The 22,710-nt window shown below is 43.6% G+C and overlaps 1 protein-coding gene and 1 pseudogene across 1 annotated transcript; both read right to left on the bottom strand.

The window, feature by feature from the left end:
- Positions 1-2,810: 2,810 nt before the first annotated feature.
- LOC124025155 (group XIIA secretory phospholipase A2-like) lies at positions 2,811-6,555 on the bottom strand. The gene is given in 5 exon segments (XM_046338817.1): positions 2,811-3,252; positions 4,138-4,303; positions 5,830-5,906; positions 6,163-6,402; positions 6,405-6,555. Coding segments are annotated over 5 exon segments (624 nt in total). The 5' UTR covers positions 6,427-6,555; the 3' UTR covers positions 2,811-3,133.
- Positions 6,556-7,436: 881 nt separating this feature from the next.
- LOC124025151 lies at positions 7,437-21,477 on the bottom strand (annotated as a pseudogene).
- Positions 21,478-22,710: the final 1,233 nt, after the last annotated feature.

The raw sequence follows: 22,710 nt of genomic DNA, 5'->3' as shown, positions 1-22,710 counted from the left end.
GAGTTGAGAACAAGTTCTCATTTGCAACTGCGAGCTGGCCAAGATAAAGCAAAGCAGTGTGACACAGAGTTACACATGGAGTAAACAATAAACAAGCCAATAACACAAACAAGTCAATGACACAGTAGAAAAAAGAAAGTCTATATAGTGTGTGCAAACGGCATGAGGAGGTAGGCAATAAATAGGCCATAGGAGCGAATAATTACAATTTAGCAGATTAACACTGGAGTGATAAATGAGCAGATGATGATGTGCAAGTAGAGATACTGGTGTGCAAAAGAGCAGAAAAGTAAATAAAATAAAAACAGTATGGGATGAGGTAGATTGGGTGGGCTATTTACAGATGGACTATGTACAGCTGCAGTGACTGGTTAGCTGCTCAGATAGTTGATGTTTAAAGTTGGTGAGGGAAATAAAAGTCTCCAACTTCAGCCATTTTTGCAATTGTTCCAGTCACTGGCAGCAGATAACTGGAAGGAAAGGCGGCCAAATGAGGTGTTGGCTTTGGGGATGATCAGTGAGATATACCTGCTGGAACGTGTGCACCTCAGCCATGCTCAAGGTACTAAACGATATCATAACCGCCATCGATAAAAGACAGTACTGTGCAGCTGTCTTCATCGACCTGGCCAAGGCTTTCAACTCCGTCAATCATCGTATTCTTATCGGCAGACTCCATAGCCTTGGTTTTTCTAATGACTGCCTCGCCTGATTCACCAACTACTTTGCAGACAGAGTTCAGTGTGTCAAATCGGAGGGCATATTTTCCAGACCTCTGGCAGTCTCTATGGGGGTACCACAGGGTTCAATTCTCGGGCAGACTCTTTTCTCTGTATATATCAAGTCGTGACAACACCAGTTAAAGCAGCAGTCAAAACAATAATAAAGCGGTTGTCAGTAAAACGCAGACGGATGGGGCTTGAGGAATGTAACCTCTCTCAATCATAGACAGAGCTATGGATGCAAGGACTGAACAGCCATTATATCAACATGATAGTTTAAACCATGTTTTGAGGCTGCAGTAGGCTATTTGTTTGACATTTAATTTCTTTACAAACATTGCAGTAAAACAAGCTTATAATTGGGGTTTTGATGTTGTATGCCAGTTGAACTAAGCTCATGATGCATTTATAAATGATATTCTATTCTTCAAGAATCAATGTGTGCATATCATTAATTTATACGTTATTTTTAAATGATGTAACTGCTGATTAGCACTTTATGCATGCATTTGCCCAATCCTGATTCGTCCAAATAAACAACAAAAAAACAAAACCAGAAACTACTGGGAGGATTGTAAGTGTTCATCTACTAAACCCTTTTGTGTAAACTCCCTCTTCATCTATGACTGTAGTCTGGTCTCCTTCACCACCAGCAGTTACCATACCTGGTCTGATGGGCAGTTGCTACTTTAAAAAACAAACATTTAACTAGGCAAGTCAGTTAAGAACAAATTCTTATTTACAATGATGGCCTAGGAACAGTGAGTTAATTGCCTTGTTCAGGGCCAGAACGACAGATGTTTACCTTGTCAGCTTGGGGATTCAATCTTGCAACCTTTCTGTTACTGACCCACAGCTCTAACCACTAGGCTAGCTACTTAAAGTCCTCAGGACATTTGCACTATTAAGCAAGACTGCCTTCTCACCTTGTGCACCGGAGGTATGGTGTAGTCTACAATCCATACTTCATCTAGATGTTAGTGCCACTGAATGAATTTAAATGTTCATGGGAGACTGTTAGAGTAGTGTAAATGCTTTTTGGGGACTGGATCATATTGTTGTATGTTTTAATCCTGTAATGTATTGATTGTTACGGCATTTTCGGCCATGTATCCCTTGCTAATTACGTTTTGAGCGGATTTCTCCGTGGGCTTTGAACCGGGCACCTGTTTCACACCGGGAGGCAGGCCGGTTCCAAAACAAACGCAATCAACTTTCACCCGGTAAAAAAACACGCATTGTCGGGCGCCTGGGCAGATTAATTGAACCCCTCAATGTTGCTCATCAACCACATAATCCTACATGTGCATTGACAGATTCTCGCCGTTTCATCTGTCCACATGAATTAGTCCCCGAGAGATTAGTCTGGTGTCAATGAAATGGAGTAGGCTGCCTATGCGTGGGAGAATCAAGTGGCAGTCGTCTTTTCAAGAAAATTACATTAAATATGATTAGACTACAGTTTACTAGTGTCTGTAAATAAATGATAATGGAAAGAAGTGGAGGACGCTCAACCAACGTTAGTCAAGGTTCAATAATACAAATTATTGAAAAGGCGTAACGCGCGGATAGGCTATGGTGAGCGAACCTTTCATTTTCAATAAATATTATTTACCCATTTATTTGTCTCTGCCTGCAAATTATCCTCCTAAAATGTAGGCTATAACCTATATGCAAAACGTAGTTCAAGAGAATGTACAAGTGTCCACTCTCATCGTTCTCGCTGCTCATATTCAGTATCCACACATGCGAAATAAAGCAGTCTATATAGCCAATGCATGGGCGGAGAAGTGTAACAGTATAACTTTAGTTCGTACCCTCGCCGGGCTCGAACCAGGGACCCTCTGCACACATTGACAACTGACACCCACGAAGCATCGTCAACCATCGCTCCCCAAAATCCTCGGCCCTTGCGAGTGACGTCACCGATCGAAACGCTATTAGCGCACCACCGCTAACTAGCTAGCCATTTCACATCGGTTACAGAAGTGTAACCAAAATACACTTACTGGGCAATATAATGTAGCCATTACCCTCATCACTGTATCATTATGTGCATTATTATCATGTGCATACATTTGTCTTCAATGTCTTCTTACCTTTTATAAACATTCATATTCTCATTCATTCATATTCTCTCTTAATTTATACTTCATATAAATGTGTGGCAGAACAAACAAATGACATACATGACAACAACCACTAAACAACAATTCTACAAAATTATCAAATAGCAATTTAAAAACTCAGATCACCCAACGTTCATTCATTGAAAGCACATCCAGGCCCCTTCACAAGGCTTAGCACATTGTTATCAATGGAAACTTCCACAGCTCTAACCCAAGATACAGTATTGACTTCAATGTTTCTCTGGTGGCTTGACTATTCCAGAATCCCCTCTGGATGGCAGCTCATAGATCCCTCTTGACTTCAAATTTGCATATGCAGGAGTCTCTCTGGCTGTCCATGTAAGGTTTACACCCCATGTGCATGACAGCCTCAAACAGCAGGGTCACAGTATTCTCACACGCTGTAGAGAGAGAGACATGGAAACACGACTTGATCATTATATACAGACATGAAACGCACAGAAAAATGAATCAATATCAAATGTTATTTGTCACGTGCACAATTTACAGTAGGAATAAAAGGTGCAGTGAAATGCTTGTGCTAGCTCCCTCAACATTGCAGTACTATAATTAAGCAATATGGCCCGAGGGGGTGTGGTATATGGCAAATATTCCACGGCTAAGGGCTGTTCTTATGCACGACACAACACAGCCGTGATATATTGACCATACACACAAAAAACAAGGTGACTTATTGCTATTATAAACTGGTTACCAACTTAATAGGTGCAGTAAAAATACACGTTTTTTCATACCCGTTGTATGATATGATATGCCACGGCTTTCAGCCAATCAGCATTCAGGACTTGAACCACCCGTTTTCTGTTGCATGCCCTAATATGGATATAGACCTCACCCTAAATTATAGACCTCACCAGAAATGCCATCAAGGGGAGTTGTATGATCTTCCGCACCAGCAAGATTGTTAGACTGGTTAAACCTGACTGAATGCTGAACTCACCAGTGAAGTGAAAGTGAAACAATTGACAATGGTGAGTGCAGGGTTCAGTATTATTTAACCAGGCTACAAGATGGTGGGCACATTATTGAATTAACTGTGAGGAATGCTTGAGTCAAGTCCTGCCCTGTGTTCAACACTGGGAGCATATCAATATATGAATCAGCGTGGTGTTCAATAGGCAACACATGGAAGAAAACAGAAAGAAACAGGGTGGAAGAAAACAGACAAACTGGCAGCAACTACAATAAGAAACACATTGTCGTGTTCCGTTGTAAAAAGTTCTCTGTTGCATGCCCTAATAAACACAACCCAGTTGCCATCTTACCTTGGACACTCTGGGCAAGTCCCAACATCTTCTGTAATCTCCTACAGATGGTCTCCAGGCATTCCTGGAACTCATCGTCACAGTCGTGTTTATCACGGTTACAGGTGTCATAGCAACGGTCGTGCTGGTTACAGCACTTGGTCAAGGACGGGATGCCGATGTCAAACTGTAGAGTAGACAAAAGAGATGACCATTAGATCAATGCTCACAAATATTCAAAGCAATATATGATATGACAGGTGTAATAACATTCCTATAAACAGTGGTCGCTGTACAGGGAGCCGCCCTACTATGGCTGACCCTGTAAAACATTCCTATAACCAGTGGTCGCTGTACAGGGGAGCGCCCTACTATGGCTGACCCTGTAAAACATTCCTATAAACAGTGGTCGCTGTACAGGGAGCCGCCCTACTATGGCTGACCCTGTAAAACATTCCTATAAACAGTGGTCGCTGTACAGGGGAGCCGCCCTACTACTATGGCTGACCCTGTAAAACATTCCTATAAACAGTGGTCGCTGTACAGGGGAGCCGCCCTACTAAGGCTGACCCTGTAAAACATTCCTATAACCAGTGGTCGCTGTACAGGGGAGCCGCCCTACTATGGCTGACCCTGTAAAACATTCCTATAAACAGTGGTCGCTGTACAGGGGAGCCGCCCTACTAAGGCTGACCCTGTAAAACATTCCTATAAACAGTGGTCGCTGTACAGGGGAGCCACCCTACTATGGCTGACCCTGTAAAACATTCCTATAAACAGTGGTCGCTGTACAGGGGAGCCGCCCTACTATGGCTGACCCTGTAAAACATTCCTATAAACAGTGGTCGCTGTACAGGGAGCCGCCCTACTAAGGCTGACCCTGTAAAACATTCCTATAAACAGTGGTCGCTGTACAGGGAGCCACCCTACTATGGCTGACCCTGTAAAACATTCCTATAAACAGTGGTCGCTGTACAGGGAGCCGCCCTACTATGGCTGACCCTGTAAAACATTCCTATAAACAGTGGTCTCTGTACAGGGAGCCGCCCTACTATGGCTGACCCTGTAAAACATTCCTATAAACAGTGGTCGCTGTACAGGGAGCCGCCCTACTATGGCTGACCCTGTAAAACATTCCTATAAACAGTGGTCGCTGTACAGGGGAGCCGCCTACTATGGCTGACCCTGTAAAACATTCCTATAAACAGTGGTCGCTGTACAGGGGAGCCGCCCTACTATGGCTGACACTGTAAAACATTCCTATAAACAGTGGTCGCTGTACAGGGGAGCCGCCCTACTATGGCTGACCCTGTAAAACATTCCTATAAACAGTATAATGGCTGACCCTGTAAAACATTCCTATAAACAGTGGTCGCTGTACAGGGGAGCCGCCCTACTATGGCTGACCCTGTAAAACATTCCTATAAACAGTGGTCGCTGTACAGGGGAGCCGCCCTACTATGGCTGACCCTGTAAAACATTCCTATAAACAGTGGTCGCTGTACAGGGGAGCCGCCCTACTATGGCTGACCCTGTAAAACATTCCTATAAACAGTGGTCGCTGTACAGGGAGCCGCCCTACTATGGCTGACCCTGTAAAACACATTTCACTGCACATATGTGTGACAATAAACAGTCTGCACACACTGCACCCCCACTGGACTAATAGGGAAGACCATTGCTATAGATCAGTCATACATGACACTAGCTCACCTGGAATCCGAACAGGGGTGACCCACATCCATTGGGTGGGTTTGGTTTGTAACCAGGCCGGGGTTCTGGTTTGTAACCTGCAAGGAAAGAGCAAAGGTAGAGGTGTTCAGAGTTCTTCTTTAATCTTGTTGAGAGAGACAACCTGTTCAGAGAAACTACAGTGTGTGTTGGGGGTGGCACTGTACCAGCTTAATGGCTTTGTTTGTGGAACATAATCACTTTCAACTGAGCTTTTTAATAAATGGCTTGTCTGCATAATAAGCAAAGTAGTTATGGCCATGTTTTTAGTTCCATTACCAACAAGTACTGACTGTGTGGCCTGGGAGACCTTACCATCGCTGCATTCATAGTGACACAGTCCATCTTGTCCTCCAAATAAGTCCAGAGCAACGTTGAGGTATTTGTCAATGTTATGGATCCCATTGCGAATGGTTTTTAAAGTCATCCGCCAGTCCGGTGTTTCAGGTTCCTTACTACATGACACACAGCTCAGAAATCCATAGAAAGATAGTAAGTTAACGAGAAAAACCGGGATACAACTGTTATGATGCATGATGACAGCACCGGTGCTAGAAAATAGTTGCAATTGGTCGGCATGTGAATCCAAAGTTAAATGACTGCACCAAACGTCGGTAAAAAAATCATTTCACACTTTCCCAAATGTTACACTATTGGTCCTATTCGGTGTCAACAAATCGCCTGTCATGCAATGCCCTTCCCGGATGTGGGATTAGTCACGTGACAGCAATAAACCTATCAGTGCCAATAGATACATTGCACTTACAGTACACGTGGTCACTCAACTGCTCACAGATGTTCGAAGTTCATGCATGCCACGGACAAACGTATATTCATGACCGATTTGATTTTTACTGAGAAATGGTCTTACTTTCTATTTTAAGGCAATAATAATTGTCTGTGTGCCCAGTTATGTCAATTTAAAAAAGGCAAGAAAAGTGTGCTGGTTTGCTTAACATACAGGCATTTGAAGTGGTTTATACTATTACTACCTAAGTACATTTTAGCAGTTCCATTTAGTTTTGCTACATTTAAAACTATTTACATTTAACACCAAATACTTAGTATTTTACTGGGTGACTTACCTTAATAGACAATTACAAAAGTATCTTTCCTTTTACTCAAGTATGACAATGGAGTACTTTTCCCACCACTGATCAATACAAGTGATAATCACTGTAGGCCTATAACCTATGTATTTTTCAGAAACACCACAATTCTCATGGGCTTCCAGGAAAAACAGCAAAGTCTCCTTTCTAATAGACTTGTTCAGTTGCATTTCAGTTTTAAGAATCACAGTACCAAGCTGGAGCATGTAGCCATACAAATCCACAACATCTTTTACAAGCCTCATAAATATGGTGAGGCCATATTAGGTTGAGAACAAGGCTTCTTGCAAAACAAAAGTGAGACTGTATACAAACTACTAGAGTAATGGATCTGTATGCCAGGGAGAATATTATGTGGAGAGAATAGGCCTACAGTCTGGGTACTAGGAACACATTTTAAAAGGGTGTTTAACCTGCCCTTCCATCGGCTTCATACACACAATTGCACAAGCGCTTGTGCTCGAAACAAATCAAAATTGCTTCTGGTAATAATTTATTGTTTATTCAAATGATTAATCGAGCAATGAAGAAAAACCTTGTTTTTCTACTTAAATAACTCCATAAATTTTCAAACATTCAAAATGAAAAATATACAATTGATGAAGATTATGGTTCCGACTTCACATTTTTTCCCAGGCCAAAAAAAGTTCAAGTGAGACAGTGGTCATTTCTTCATCTGCGGAATGAACTTCAAGGTCCATGTAACTCCACACAAGGTTCCACTGTGGGTTCCACTGTGGTAGCTAGGAAGCATTCTCTGGGTTCCTCACAATACTAGCACTGCTAATGTATGGATTGGAAGGAGGGCAGCATCTCCAGATGAGCCTACAAATCTTTTTAAGTCAAGCAGGTGAAGTAGTTATCTAGAGTGAAGACGGTGATTTGCTTGTTACAGCAGAATGCTTGGCGCTTCAATACTCGAGGCACCACCACAATGCCTTCTGCTTTTCCAGTCAGTGTTCATTTCCAGAGTGGGTTCTTATTTCCAGAAAACACAAAAAGACAAGCAAAGATAGAAGAGAAAGAAGTTGTGGTTCTCAAGTGTTTGGGAGGTTGGTCTATTCTTCAGTTGGTTCATTGAGATGCAGCAAGGCAGTTCCCAGGGAGGAGGGGGTGGTGAGGAGGATGGAAAGATGGGGACTGGGGGAGGGATGGGGACTGGATGGGGACTGGGGGAGGGATGGGGACAACTTAGAACGTCAACGGTAAGGCTAATTATTTGTATTTTTCCTCCTTTCAATCTCCATGGTTTTCCTTAAAAAAAAACATTTACATACATATTATATATCTATTCATATATCTCTTCTAAAAGCGTCCTGTGGGAGCCTGCGGCATCGGGCGGGCTCAGCCCCCTCTGAACAGGTCATTTAGTCTGTCCAGCTCCTTGCAGTTATCCATGGTCATCAGCTCAGCCTTCTTACGCAGGCGGTCGTCCCTGTAGACCTTAGCAGCATACAGCAAGTCTGTTTCTGAGAGAGAAGGGGGAGATGAACAGAAGACTCAGTCAATATCAACAATGTCACACTAAGCTACGTCGAGGGAATGCTTGTGTCACAAAATAGGAGGAAATTAATGCCTGTTTTGTACGAGTAACTTGTATTGCTTTACATGGGGCTAATTTGATTGAAGTCCTCACTGTAATTATACCCTGCAGGGGCTGCGTGCTACGCCACTGCTTATAACTATAAGAAATCTGTGTCAAATCAATTATATCCAGGTCAGAGCTTCAGCTAGGCATTTGGTTTTCTAACTTGGTAGGTACGTTGCTAGATTACAGCAGAGACATATAATCTCCTCCTGGATCAAGATCCCTGTTGCCTAAAGTGTTTTAATACTTCTGGTAGTACCTGGTATGGTACAGAAACGGTATGAGCATCTGGATACCGCCCAACTAATAGAAGCATGATGGACACCTACTCGTCTGCCTCTCCTTCCAGCAGTTGTTCCTGACATTAGACACGTAGTCCTCCTCCACGTTCTTCTCAATCTTCTGCAGATTGGAGCCCTTGTACTCGGTCTTGAAGTCTCTGTTGACGTAGTAATCCACATGCAGGTTCTCCGTCTGCCGTTTCACCGTCTGCCCCGTGGACCTGGAGAGGACAGAGGACAGGCATCAGGTTACATACGGCTGTTCTGAGAACAGAGATGTATAGCTTTTTATACCTGGTGAAGAGAGGAGGCGATGGGAATGATCAAACGCACACAAATGCATCAGTACTTTACTGATAGGTGTGTCCGTTACATACACCAACCATGTCACCATTGGACAGTATTTTTCAGCACAGAGCATGTGTAGCAGGGGTACAGAATTAAAGGCCTGGGCCGTGTTCAGGTAGGAGAAAACGTTTTGAAACGGAGTGGTACCACTTAAATGCATGATGTGTCCAATATGAACACAGATTTTCATTTGTGGCAAAACCTTTAAGTACTGTGATCCATACTGAGCACGACCCCAGCGTATGTGTGTGTGTACACGTACGGTCTGGAGTAGAGGCTGTAGGGGGGTAGACACCATCAGTTGGCTCAAGATGGACACCAGGATCAGTACAACGATGGGTATCAGCTGGATAAACATGGAGAACCCTCCCTGGAAAACAGATTACAAAAATCACTAAGCATACACTATTTTGTCCTGCAGCTCAGTTGGTAGAGCATGGCACTTGCGACAGCAGGATAGTGGGTTTGATTCCCAGGATCACCCATACGTAAAATGTATGCACGCATGACTAAGCCACTTGGGATAATAGAGTCAGCTAAATGGCATATATTACTATTTAATATTTTAAGACATGTACTGTCCTGTTAGTGACTTTGCATGTTTCCCTGCTTTACTATGTAGCACACCAAAATTAACTAGAGCTCATCCCAGTCAAGGTTGGAACGGTTGCGTCCTTCACTAAAACAGAGCCTGCAATATGCTGCCGAGACTCCCATAGCTTGTAGAGGGGGGATCTGCTATGGAAGTCTGACCTGAAGTTACCCCAGACTCAGTAGGTATTATATTGACAGTCACAGTATACATCTGGCAGTGTAGATGCCAGACATACATACATAACATAACATTACATACATACATACATACATACATACATACATACCTCTCCCCTCTCCTCTGCTCTCTCCCGCCTTTGGTCCGTCTGCTGGCTGTATCGCGCCCTGCCGTTGGTGAACGTGTGGGCAGCCGCTGTGGAGAGGAGGTACCCTGTTAGTGACTCGGCAAAGACTTGCAATACAATACTCATTTAATAAACATTCATGTTTGAGCAAGACAATTCATTACATCAATTAAACACAATTAAGACTTGTTTATTAAACATTGAGACAAACTCTGCAACCACTGGATGAAATTAACTTCAAATTGTATGAGTGTCTCTTACAAGAGGGGAATCCTCCTCCGAAGAACATGTTGAAGAGGTCCTCGGGAGTGATGTCAGCCTCGAAGCCCCGGTGGAAGTCAAACCCTTGGCTGTGGGCGTGGCCAGGACTGGTCGGCTCCTCTGCCCCCCGTGAGGTCATACTGCTTTCTCTTGTCCGGGTTGCTAAGCACGGCGTACGCGTTGCCGATCTCTGTTAGAACCACAACACACTCATGGTCAATAAGTGTCACATTAAGTCAGCAAAAAAGTAGACATTGGCTCGGATCCGATGCTCCATTTAACACTGATCTGCAAACTTTACGTCGGGTGGGGGGGCCAGACGTAGATACTCTGCCAGTCCTCAATCTATTCAAATTCAATTAATGGCAGGTCAAATTTATGCTGCTAACAATGCTGTAGGGGCTCACTTGTTCCAGACCCGGTCCGATCAGTGAGGGAAGCAGAAGAAGTCATTTTTGAAAGCTACTTTATTAACCAGAGCTGAGTGAGAGAGATCATTCTAGCAGGCGGGAGGGAGAGACAGCAACCAACCAAGCTGACTGGCACTATAGTAGACCAATAGCTGCCATAGCTCGATTATTTATCATCAAACATGATTACGTAGTGCCCGTCTTAACTGCATCAAACTGGGAAAAGCTGGTTAAGGTAGGCTGAGGCTGCAGTGCATACGCTTCCTGATCCTACAGTTACAAACAATTCAATTCAGATAAGTAGCAGCCTGCCTACCTATTGGTTATTCTTCTCCTTTAACTCCGTCATTTTAATTCCATTGATTAGATATCTCCTAACTTTTGCCACACACGGAGTAAGGCTCAATGGCTGTAGCCCATTGCCACTTTGATGACTAATGATTGGCCAACAACCTACACCCGCCACTCGTGAAAACAAGAGCAGCAGCATAAATGATACAATCTCTCCCTCTACTGCAGAAGTTGCAGTCGGATTTGTACCTTCCGGACAAGTTGGTTAAATTTACACATACCCGAGACCTATGTCAATCATATATGATCCGACCCAGACCTGTGACTCGCCCGGGTCCCGAAATCGTGTACAGGTGGATCCGTGAAGACCTGTAGCCGACATTACAGCCACATTTTTAGTTATTTAACTTGGCAAGTCAGTTAAGAACAAATTCTTATTTTCCAATGACAGCCTAGGAACAGTGGGTTAACTGCCTGTCCAGGGGCAGAACGACAGATATGTACCTTGTTGCAAGTTCAAATCCCCGAGCTGACCTTTCGGTTACTAGTCCAACACTAACCACTAGGCTACCCTGCCACCCCTGTAGATGCCAGACATGCATACCTCTCCCCTCTCCTCTGCTCTCTCCAGTCTTTGATCAGTCTGCATCGCGCCCTGTGATTGGCACCGAACACAAAAACAATGCATGTGAAACTTCTTACTTTTGAAGGCCTCTGTAGCTCCAGGGGCTTGGTTTTTGTCTGGGTGGAACTTGAGTGCTAGTTTCCTGTAGGCTTTCTTCAGCTCCTCCTCATTGGCCTCCTTGCTGGTGCCCAGGACTTCATAGTAGTCCTTACACCGCTTTATCCTTTAAGAGAGATGACAGTGAGTGATTCATCAGGGCTATGTTACACATGTCCAGGAAACAGACCTAGTTCATTACAATGCAGTGGATCTAATTAATCATGAGGGTTGTAGCACAGATCACATTTGGCCCAAAAGCAATACAAAAACCTCTAATGGATATGTTTTGCTTCAAGAACTAGTGTTTGGAAAGTATCTAGGTTGTGCCTTTACATTTAGAGAAAATAAACATCCAAGTGAATAATTTTCACTTCTGGTATGTTTCGCAAGCGTTCCAGGAAGTCTCGCAATGTTGCGCCTCTGGGTTTAGAAAACTGTGCTCCTGGAGTACCATTTGGAACCACAAGAGGGCAAATCAACATTGGTGGCAGAACAGAGCAGGAGAGTTCAAACGCAATACACAGAGTGGATTGCATGACCTGCAGAAGAGAGATTGCCTCCAGTCTCCAAGGAGAACCACCTGAGATACTTGCCAGACTGTTACATTAACATTCAATTAGAATATCAAATATATGCTGATGTCACTGTGTACCTTTCAATTGGAGGTTAAACCCTACATTGCATGTAGGCCTGTTTTAACAATAAATACAAGTTAGTCTCTAAACAAACACAGCATCTTAGTAAACAAACATACCTTCTTATGCTCTTTACAATGGGACTAGATGTTGGTCAGGCCTACCAAGCACTATGTGAGTGTTGCCATAACGAGATGTGTCACAGCTCTCTTTTGTCTCACTCTCTCAGTCCCTCTCCTTTCCCCTCTCACTGGCCTTATGGGCACCTTGCCGAGTCGGAGGTTCCCATAGGGGTAGTATGGTGTGTAGAACACTGCAGTGTCCTCATTGGGCAGTTGATTAACGGCCCACACACACACCAATGGCACAAAGCAGACCACAACAAACCACCCAAACAGCTCTGCCATGAAAGACTTGCATACAAATACACAGACAACCCGTCTGCTGTCATTAGCTCAGCAAACACTGCAAATATTCCACAGGCTTCAACTTCAAACCAAACTACAAAATGTTGAGCTGAGTAAGTGTTTCAACAGCAGCCTTCTCTACATAAAGTGTGTTATTGGCTGGCTCATAGTACAGTAGAGAAGTTTAACCCCTCTGAGTACACCACACTGGATGATCCTGTAGGTCAACTGCAGGGTTAATTAACAAACCATAAAGATGCTAGAGAAAACAAAACACGGAGCCCAATAGAACCATCTAACTGCCGTCAGACGACCTCGCTCGGGGAAGGTGGTGGAGGCCTAGGCTACACTCGGCCCATTATTAGCAACACTTCTGTTCAGCAGGGACATCAGTCGCTTGGAGCTCCCAGTCCCAGCCACCTAACTCTGGCCTATGGGGACAGCAATGATGAAACAGTGACACAGAAAGAGAGGTGTTTAACAAGAACTCTCAAGGGAGATCATTCTAGAACACCCCTCCCCCCATGGTTGGTATGATTCAGGGTCCAACAACAGTGGCCAAAGACCCATACTAGCTAACATACTATTTAGCACGTACCGTTCAATAAAAAGTGTGCAGTGTGTCACAACACAGTAGTGGCTACTGATTGGCCGAGTGGGTGGGGCTGCATGCGGGTCAATCCCCCCCAATTCAACAGAAATGAATCGCATTAACCAACCTGATAATAGCCAATTTGATTAATTTCTCAAAACAGGAATGGAGTTATAGTCTCTCTATAACCAGCCTCAGTAGGCCTATCACATTCAACCTATACTGCAGTAGAGCATATAGCCCAGTGGTGTAGAACTCATTCCATTTATAGCCTAGTGTCTGCTGTTTGTTCTTCTTCTGTTGAATTAAGAGCTGGACAACCAGGTGAGGGGAGTTCCTTACTAATCAGTGACCATTAATCAAGTACAAGGGAGAAGTGAAAACCCAGTCACTCTGCCCTCCATGGAATGAGTTTGACATATGTTATCTCTCTCATTTAAAAAGGACTGAAGACAGAAACAGATCATTTAGTTCAATTTCAAAATATTAGTGAAATCAAAGTGCTGTAGCATATATAAATTAAATGGTTTAGTACACACACAAGAACTCAAAATGTTCAAATCAAAAGCCTATTGAACAGAAGAAGAAAAAACTGTCAGGTGAATCGCAAATTCAGAACCGCTGGACAGTAACAAAGCACTGATCATTGGGAACAAGATCCGAATGACTGCTAAGGCTTGATCCATAAATTAAATAGTTTGTTTTGTAGGCTACCTATCTATCTGTTCAAATCAAAAGGCCTGATTAACATGACATCAATAATGCAGCCACATCCCGAGTCCCTAGTGCAGACACATTGACAAAAGATGGTTTATTATTAAAGCGCTGATGGCCAAGAGAACAAGAAACAGAGAAGCCAGAAATTCCACCGTTTTCAAAGATGTAGCCTACGATGCAATACTTGTGATCATTTTAAGGAGAACAAACTCTACTTAGCCTACATTTGAAACGCCACGCAGAAGCTTCATCATTTAGCATCTTCCCAAATAAGTAGCTTTGTTGGGCCCAAGTTCTCTTCAAGTAGCCAATCCCTTGCAGCCCCCCTTCCAATGTATAGTGCGCACCGAATGCAAGTAGATGAGCCGAAATGAGTATAACATCCTGGCATTTAAACCATAGCTTATTTTAACATTTCTCACGACCACCCCCCAAAAAAAAAATCTAATGACAGCTGTAATCTGGAAAATCTCATTTTTACATCAACAAATAACCTTCAATTCATAGCCTTTTCATCTCTTATCAAAAGAACCCAATACATATATTTACTCAGTAAAATTATATTTCTCAAATGATTCCCAGCAACAATTGTATATTGTCCCAAATAATAATCTAGTCCCCCGTAATTTAAAACAAAAAAACAAAAAAAAGGTTTATTTTGGGCGACTACACTGACCCAGACGTTGAATACCACTGCTTTAAACCAGGATGGGCATCTGGACACAATGAATCGTTTAACATCACCTGACTTTCACCTGTTCCACCGCAAACTGTCAAACAATCTCACAAGTATCAGACACCGTAAACTCCCAGCTAATATCTAATCAACGCAACATTATCCCACCCCTGGTTATCCACTATTAAAAAACAATTGTTTAATTTTTTTTTTTTTTTTTAAATAAGGCAATATCTGCCAATTCATTTCCAGCAATATTGCCTGTGTGTCTATGTGGTGCGTGAGTTTATCACTCTGTGTGTAGCCAGTGGATGTCATAACTGTCTTGTGGGTTGCCATAAATACAGTACCCAAAACCATCACTTAAACATTAACTGCAAAGATCAGAATGATTACTAAGGCTTGATCCATAAATTAAATAGTTTTAGTTTTGTAAGCTAGGCTACCTATCTACATGTTCAAATTAAAAATATATCATGAGTAAGTATATCATTTATATCTATCATTTCTCATTTGCAAACTTTGCCATGAAATGAGTAGTAGAGAACCATCGCTAGACCGGCACGTTATAGATGGCAAATTCCCCAATCACTAGATGCATAAATTAAAACGCCAAAAGCGCAATTACAATTTTTAAAATAGTCTTGAGATGTGATTTAAGCATTCACATGGACTCAGAACATCCCATTCCGTTGGTTGTCTATGAACAAAAATCATTTTAAGAGTGAAAAATTTAACAGAATATAATTTTGGGAAAATAGTCCATTTATTTTGGGAGCGGAATGACAGATTTTAATAGGGCCCCCCTTCGAGTTTTTTATTAACCATTATAAACTGGGTGGTTTGAGCCCTGAATGCTGATTGACTGAAAGCCATGGTATATCAGAAAGTATACAAAAAGATGTTACTGTTATAATTACTTTGGTAACCAGTTTATAAGAGCAATAAGGCACCTCGGGGGTTTGTGGTATATGGCCAATATACCATGGCTAAAGGCTGTGTCCAGACACTCCATGTTGCGTCGTGCTAAGAACAGCCCTTAGACATGGTATATTCACCATTACCACACCTCCTCAGCCCTTATTGCTTAATTATTTTTACCAGATATATTGACAGAAAACAGAACACTACTTTCTCTCTTACACTAAGGACCAGGGAAGAGAGTTGCAGGGGAGAGAAGAATGTGCCCATTTGATAGCTAGAAAATAAAATACACCTTGCGCTGCTGATTTTAAAAAAAGTAGCTCTCATGCTAGTGTAACGGATGTGAAACGGCTAGCTTAGTTAGCGGTGCGCGCTAAATAGCGTTTCAATCGGTGGCGTCACTTGCTCTGAGACCTTGAATTAGTAGTTCGCCTTGCTCTGCAAGGGCCGCGGCTTTCGTGGAGTGATGGGTAACGATGCTTCGTGGGTGACTGTTGTTGATGTGTGCAGAGGGTCCCTGGTACGCGCCCGGGTATGGGCGAGGGGACGGTCTAAAGTTATACTGTTACACTAGAAAAGGTTGGAGACCCTGATCCACAGGTTAGTAAAAGGGTTTGAGAGGACATGGATTTCAGAGCCCAGGCGTAAGGTATGGGGGTCTTACCATGGTAAAAGACTAGGGGATCAGGCTAGTACAGGTTAGCCTAATTGGAAACGTGTTCAGGATGTTGTTTAGTTCATTCTGGACTAGTTGGCGTGGCTCACCATATCTGGCCTTCAGGGCCTGGAGAACTGCAGTGTATGGTGTTGCTGAGTGCATAAAGGATTGGGCCAGCCTGTATGCACTGGGAAACCGTAAATGATCCATTAGTACTTGGTATTTGTAGCGTTCTGACAGATGACTGAATACCGTGTAGGCTCTCCAATGCCATTTCCAAAAGGACAAATTCACTCTCCTTTCTGCTCTCAAAGTATGGCAGTTTGGGTCTGGGAATTCCATAGGCTGAGGCTACTAGAAGTTTCATAATGTTGGCTCCCTCTTCTGGTTGCATGAAGGATAAACCAGGGACTTCTGATGAACCCACTGTGGCCTCATTGGGCCGGTCCTCTACTGTCCCAGACCCTCCATTGGTGGCAGCCGGAATTGGGTGAGAGCCCTCCCACCTGATGTTTGAGGACTGGCCTGGCCTGGCCGAGAGGAACGATTTGCCGTGGTTGGTAATTGGCGGAAAAGCGAAGAAGTGATGCTTTGTCCAGATGGGGAATGCTAACTTGTGTCACTGGCAGAGAGGGCTTTGGTGGAGCGGCCTGTCCCCCGTGCTGGCTGTTGACCCTGGAGCCTCCGGGGACTGTATGCCATGGGGTACCAGGGGGGAAGATTGGGAAAGAAAGGCAGACAGGTTAGGTCCATGTGGAGGGGTGGTCAGGTAAACTCCCTGTTCGTTCCTCTCCAGGAAGGATGAGACCATCCGTGCCTCCTCCAAATCCCTTCTGGCTTGACAGTGCAGTCGCTGCTGTGCCAGGTCCTTGGCAATGAATTCCCGTTCCTGTAGAGCTCTACGGGCCTGCACATCCAATTGGTGACATCGTTCATCAGCCTGTCGTTCCTCCTCAATCTGATGCTCAATTTCCTCCAAAGCTAATAGTTTCATCCTGTCTTGTAGGACAGCGGTCTGTGAATCGCTGAGGGCTAGTGAATGGCGGCTGCCATGGCCACTTCCAAAGGGGTATCCACAGGTCAAACTTCCACTCCGTCTAGAGTGCTTCACGATTTCCCATTAGTTTTTAAGGGGTGAGCGGAGCCTGCCTCAGGAAGCTGGTCGACCTGTGCTGTGGGAGTCACCTCCATGGGTTCTTCCTGTAGACCACTTTCCTGCTCCAAAGCAGTTTCCGGTCCTTGGCTCAAAAGGGGATGGTTGATGGCTGAAACGTATAGTTGATCCAGCAACACTTTGAGCTCTGGTGGGCTTGCCCTTTGATGTCGGAACCTCGACCACATAATCCTTAAGATAACCAGGTGCTGGCCTGGTTCTGCTGGTGGTTGAGGATGAAGCCTTTGTTGCCTTAGGCTTAGCTCCTGGATATTTCCTTTGTTCCAAGACCTTTCCCTCAGCTGCTCTCTCTCCTCCTCTTCTTCCTTCCAGTGGAGACAGTTCTTCCCTCTCCGCCTCCATTTCACCTGTCTTTGGTTCAGTCATCATCCGGTTTCGAAGGACCGGTTACTGTCAGAATGTTAAGCATAAAGCACTGACTAATGGTCCCTCGATTGAGACAGAATGACTTGGAGTACATGGGTTAATTATTTTTGGTGTGAAGGATATACTTCCAGTTTCATCTAAAATACATCTGATTTGTGTGAGAGCATGCTCACACGACATGTGACAGATCCTTATCAATTTCCTGTTGTGAGAAGAACCAATCAGGTTAATAAAAAATGTAACTTATGATCTATTTTACACACGCAACAGGAAATTCAGGTGAGTAGGTGAATTTTACAATCCACCATTTCCTCATCTTAACAGGTAGTCATACGAAAAAAAGAACACCCAAAAGTGTCAGTCTCCTAAATTCACATTGATTACAAAAACTCAGGGTCAACAACCCCAACCAGGCTGAAAGTGGCTGTCCCGCCCTAATCGCCACATGAGAATGCACCAGAATGAAGCAACACAACTACACACAGGCCTGCATGCTGCACACATGAAAAGTGGGACAGAGGATCGTACCATACGGGCCGTCAGGGAGGGCGGAACAGAGATTTTTACAAACAGATAGCCAATCCCAAACAGATTACGCGAGTGAGCAATCAAGTGGAAAACAAGTCAAAAGCCTCCTGCTCACCTCTGCACTCCTTCCACCTGGTCCTTGGTGAAGCCCTTGGTGCTGGGCTCGCCCCCTCCGGCCTCCTGGTCCTGCCCACCAGCCCGGGCCTTGGTGCTCTCCGAGGAGCTGTCTGCAGTACGCTGTCTGCAGTGTGTGCCATTCCCCGCAGAGCTGCCGTTCCTCGTCAAGGTGTCCAACAAGGCTAGGAGGGAAGAGAGAGAAGACAGAACAAAGCATGACGTGGCACATTCAGAAAGAGAGAGAGACTAAGCTAAGCACTTCAAAGGCAAATTTCACAGAACCAGATTAAAGACGGGTCCTAGACTAAAAAGCGTTCTCATTTTCAATCGAAAGTGTTTTTTTAGTCAAGGCCTAGTCTTAATCTGGTTCTGGAAAACTGGCACTCAATCTTACAGGGCGAAACACTAGGCTCTTGAAAGTCAGACCACCATGCAAGGGAACATCAGCGGTTCACACAGAAACTAAGGTTACATTGTTCCCAGCATCCAGTTGGCTTCCATAGACAAGCTGTAGTTGAGATCTGGTCATGCTTCCATGAGAGCCGCAGGCGAATATATCCAGCTCTGGTTGCTCAATGAGAATGTGCTAAGCTTTTCCAATGACACAAAGCAGCGCTCTGTGTCAGTCTACCCATGACCACTGCAGCAGCAGCCTAAGCAACAGCCTGAGTATACTGCCTAGTGCATCACTGTGCTCTCTGGCAGCACCCAGACTGTGCAATACAACTCTGCAATTAGTGTGAAAGTTCACACAGGTAACTGTTGGATAGACACCCCAGAGTGAGAATACTGGCATGTCGGGAAAGATACTCATCTTAATGGTTGAAGTAGTAAATGTATTATTGCATGACACTGAACTGAAGACTGTGGCTGTTTTTCTTCAATCAAGATGCAATCTTCCTGAATCTTCCTTGAATCCACTATTCTTTCTTGTTGTGAGTTAATGAAATAAATAAAAACTGAAATTAAAAGTGAATAGGATGATGGTTCCCTGGCCCACTGCCCTATCATTCCTTACCGTGGCCCCAGCTTAGCTCTGGCTTATGTGCTACCATTGTTCCCTCAGCTCTGGGTCAATCATTCAATTAAGGGATTTAGGTGGACAAGCCTGTTCATCCCTCTAACCTCATCCTGCACGAGCCACGTTACCTCCTCTGCGCTCAATGGAGTCCCTACAAACACCTTCTCGTCCTGCACGAGCCACGTTACCTCATCTGCTGACAGTGGAATCCCTACTAACCCTCTTACCTCATCCTGCAAGAGCCACATTACCTCAATTTCCAAAAAATGATTCTCAGCAGAAGTTGAGACAGCCACTTTTCTACTTCCTTCCATTTTTTTGTGAATAAGGCATTGGTGAGGAAGAGCTCGCAAGTAAGCATTTCACTGTACTGTTTGCACCTGCTGTATCCCATGAACATTACCAACTAAACATTGATTTGAGTGAGGTGAATAGGCTGCTATAGCCATCTCCTTGGTGACCATTATAAACACTATTTAACCAAACCTTGAGTATTCACTACAACTAAATGTTCTAGTGAATGTAAACAGTCATGTTTAACTGCATGATGTGAGAGTTAAGCCAACATGAGGAATAATTGCTGTCAACTGTCACATAGCCAACCGTTCAGCTAATATGTGTTCTATTATATATGGCTGCTGTGGAAATTGCCATTTACCTTCATAACAAGGTAAATGTGTCTCCTGCCTGACATACTAGTATTGACCATTTCAGAAGCTTTTAAAATATGATTGGTAGGTTGCAGGCTGCACAATTGACCATAATGCAAGCAGCCTCTTGCAAGGACACGATTCACTCACAAAACATAAGTGTTTGATTACAGACAAGCACTTTTCAACAGACAAAGCAATGAATTACAAAACATCACGGCAGCTGAGAGCAATAAGCAGATCAGTTGCTTATGGCCCGAGGTAGCTGCTGGATCATCACCATGTATCAATACCACCGCAGCCAGGCATGGCTTGTGTCCGGCTAGTTAGCCAAGTCCCTTACTAAGCTAGTATCAGGCCTACATTGATACCCATTTTTAAATTACATTTCTGTCATGGGGACACTGGAAACAACCCCTGGCTGGCTAACTTACTGGTGCATAGGAATCACCTGCTTAGCCAGTTGACCTTGTTATTACGAAAGAGAAATACCATACATGTGGGGAGATAACATCCCAGATTGGGAACTTCGCTCCACTGACCACATAATGCAAAACTGAATTAGTTGGCAATCCAACGTTTAGCTAGCTCATAGGCTAACTAAAGTTTGTAAATGATAGTTAGCAATAGCTTTGCCAATTGGCTAGTTAGCATAGCCAGTCCACATTCGTCAATGAGCTAAAACATAACTATAAAATGAAACAGCTTGTCAAGTGAGACATTTAACCGTGGATGATGTCAACCTTATCAAATCAACAAAATGGGCTAAGAAATGGCTAACGTCAAGTAGTTAACGTTAGCGACATAGTACACACTGATAGCATGCTAACGTTAGTTAGCAATTTAAAGAAACGTCACTTCTTCCTTTGCCCAGAGCAGTTTAAAGCGTTAATGACGTTACTTAACCAGTTCATCATGTATTCGTTTGCGTATTATCCGTGTATTGCAAGTGACTATATTCCAAGGCAAGTTCCCAAATCGTATTTTAAATCAGTGTTTAATGTGTAACGAGCTAACTAACGTGGCTAATGAACTGAAATATGGTAACGTAGATATTTACCTTTCGCTTTGTAGGTTGGAAAGAGCTTCTCTGCTTTGTTTAAGAATTTCACCGCCTTGTCTTTGTCTCCTGCTTCAAGAGCTTTAGTGGCTATATTTATACATTTCTCTGCTTCGTCTCTGTTCCTTCCATCTTTCTTCCTCCCCCCGGCTCTCAGCTGACAGTAGTGATGGGTAGTTCGCGAACGAACGGATCTTTTGGTGAACGTCGGGAACCGAATCAGTGAAAGAGCCGTTTATTTGGCTCCCTGATTTAAATACTGCTACAACAGCTTTTATTGTATTTACATCAATATATTATTTAAATTCATAGTATTCATACAACACAATTAGATATTTTTTAACCCCCTCCCCACCGGCAATCTGATAGCATATCAAATAAATCATGAGAAAAACTAGTAAAATGAATAATACATAGTAAATCTACTGAACAATACATCATATAGACCCAGAAAAATTGACAAATTATTGATACTCTCATGAATGTAAAGACGCGTTGGTTAAGACTTCAGAAATTTCCACTGCTGCTTTTTTCCATGTGTCCAAAGTGGACACCTTGGCCCTGTGGATCCTGGTGTTGCTACTGCTTTTGATCTCAAAACGTTTTTTTTTTTGCAGATAATTATTTTGTAATTTATCTAAAGCGGGTGAATCTTCCCTGCAGAAACAAAGTGGGCATGTCAATCTAGTCCATGCAACAAAAACAATTCAGCGCCATCTAATAATCCAGCCAGGTATACATTTATTTGGAGGTGCATTTCCTGATTTGACATAATGGGAACCTACCTTTTGGGCTTTAAATTGGAAATTTGTTATTTTTTCACTGCTTCTAGTTTTACATTTCTAAAATGTTCAACTTCATATTCATAATCTCCAACACCACACTAACATATGTGAAAACAGTGTTTATGTTTTGCAGTCAAAAGATTGGAAACACATCTTCCTATGACGTTAACCTCCGGAGATCGCAACCACCACCCTAAGACCTGACATGGTGCTCTGGTCCCGTTCACTCAGGTCTTCATCATTGAGCTCACAGTACCCTGGGAAAACTCAGTAGATGAGGCTTATGAGCGAAAACATCTGCGCTATGCTGATCTAGCTGCCGCGCGGCATCATGGCTGGAACACAGAAGTCCGACCAGTGGAGGTGGGCTGCAGAGGTTGTGGCAACATCTACAACCAGACTGCTTAGAGACCTGGGAATTAAGGGCCAGAGCCAGCGTTCGGCAATCAAAGCTGTATCAGAGGCAGCAGAAGGCAGTAGTCAGTGGCTCTGGATGAAGAGGAAAGACCCAGCTGGGCCCCGAAGTGAGAGGGCCAGGAGGTATGCGGTCAGCAATGCTTGACTCAGGGAGGAGGCCCCTGCCATGCATAGTCCCATGGGATGTTGGCTATCAACAACAATGAAACTCCTATGACTAATTGG

Source organism: Oncorhynchus gorbuscha, unplaced genomic scaffold, assembly GCF_021184085.1.
Source record: "Oncorhynchus gorbuscha isolate QuinsamMale2020 ecotype Even-year unplaced genomic scaffold, OgorEven_v1.0 Un_scaffold_2205, whole genome shotgun sequence".
NCBI classification, from domain to species: Eukaryota; Metazoa; Chordata; class Actinopteri; order Salmoniformes; family Salmonidae; genus Oncorhynchus; species Oncorhynchus gorbuscha.
The sequence above is the reverse complement of the archived record's forward strand: the minus strand, read 5'-3'. Positions and strand labels throughout refer to the sequence as shown.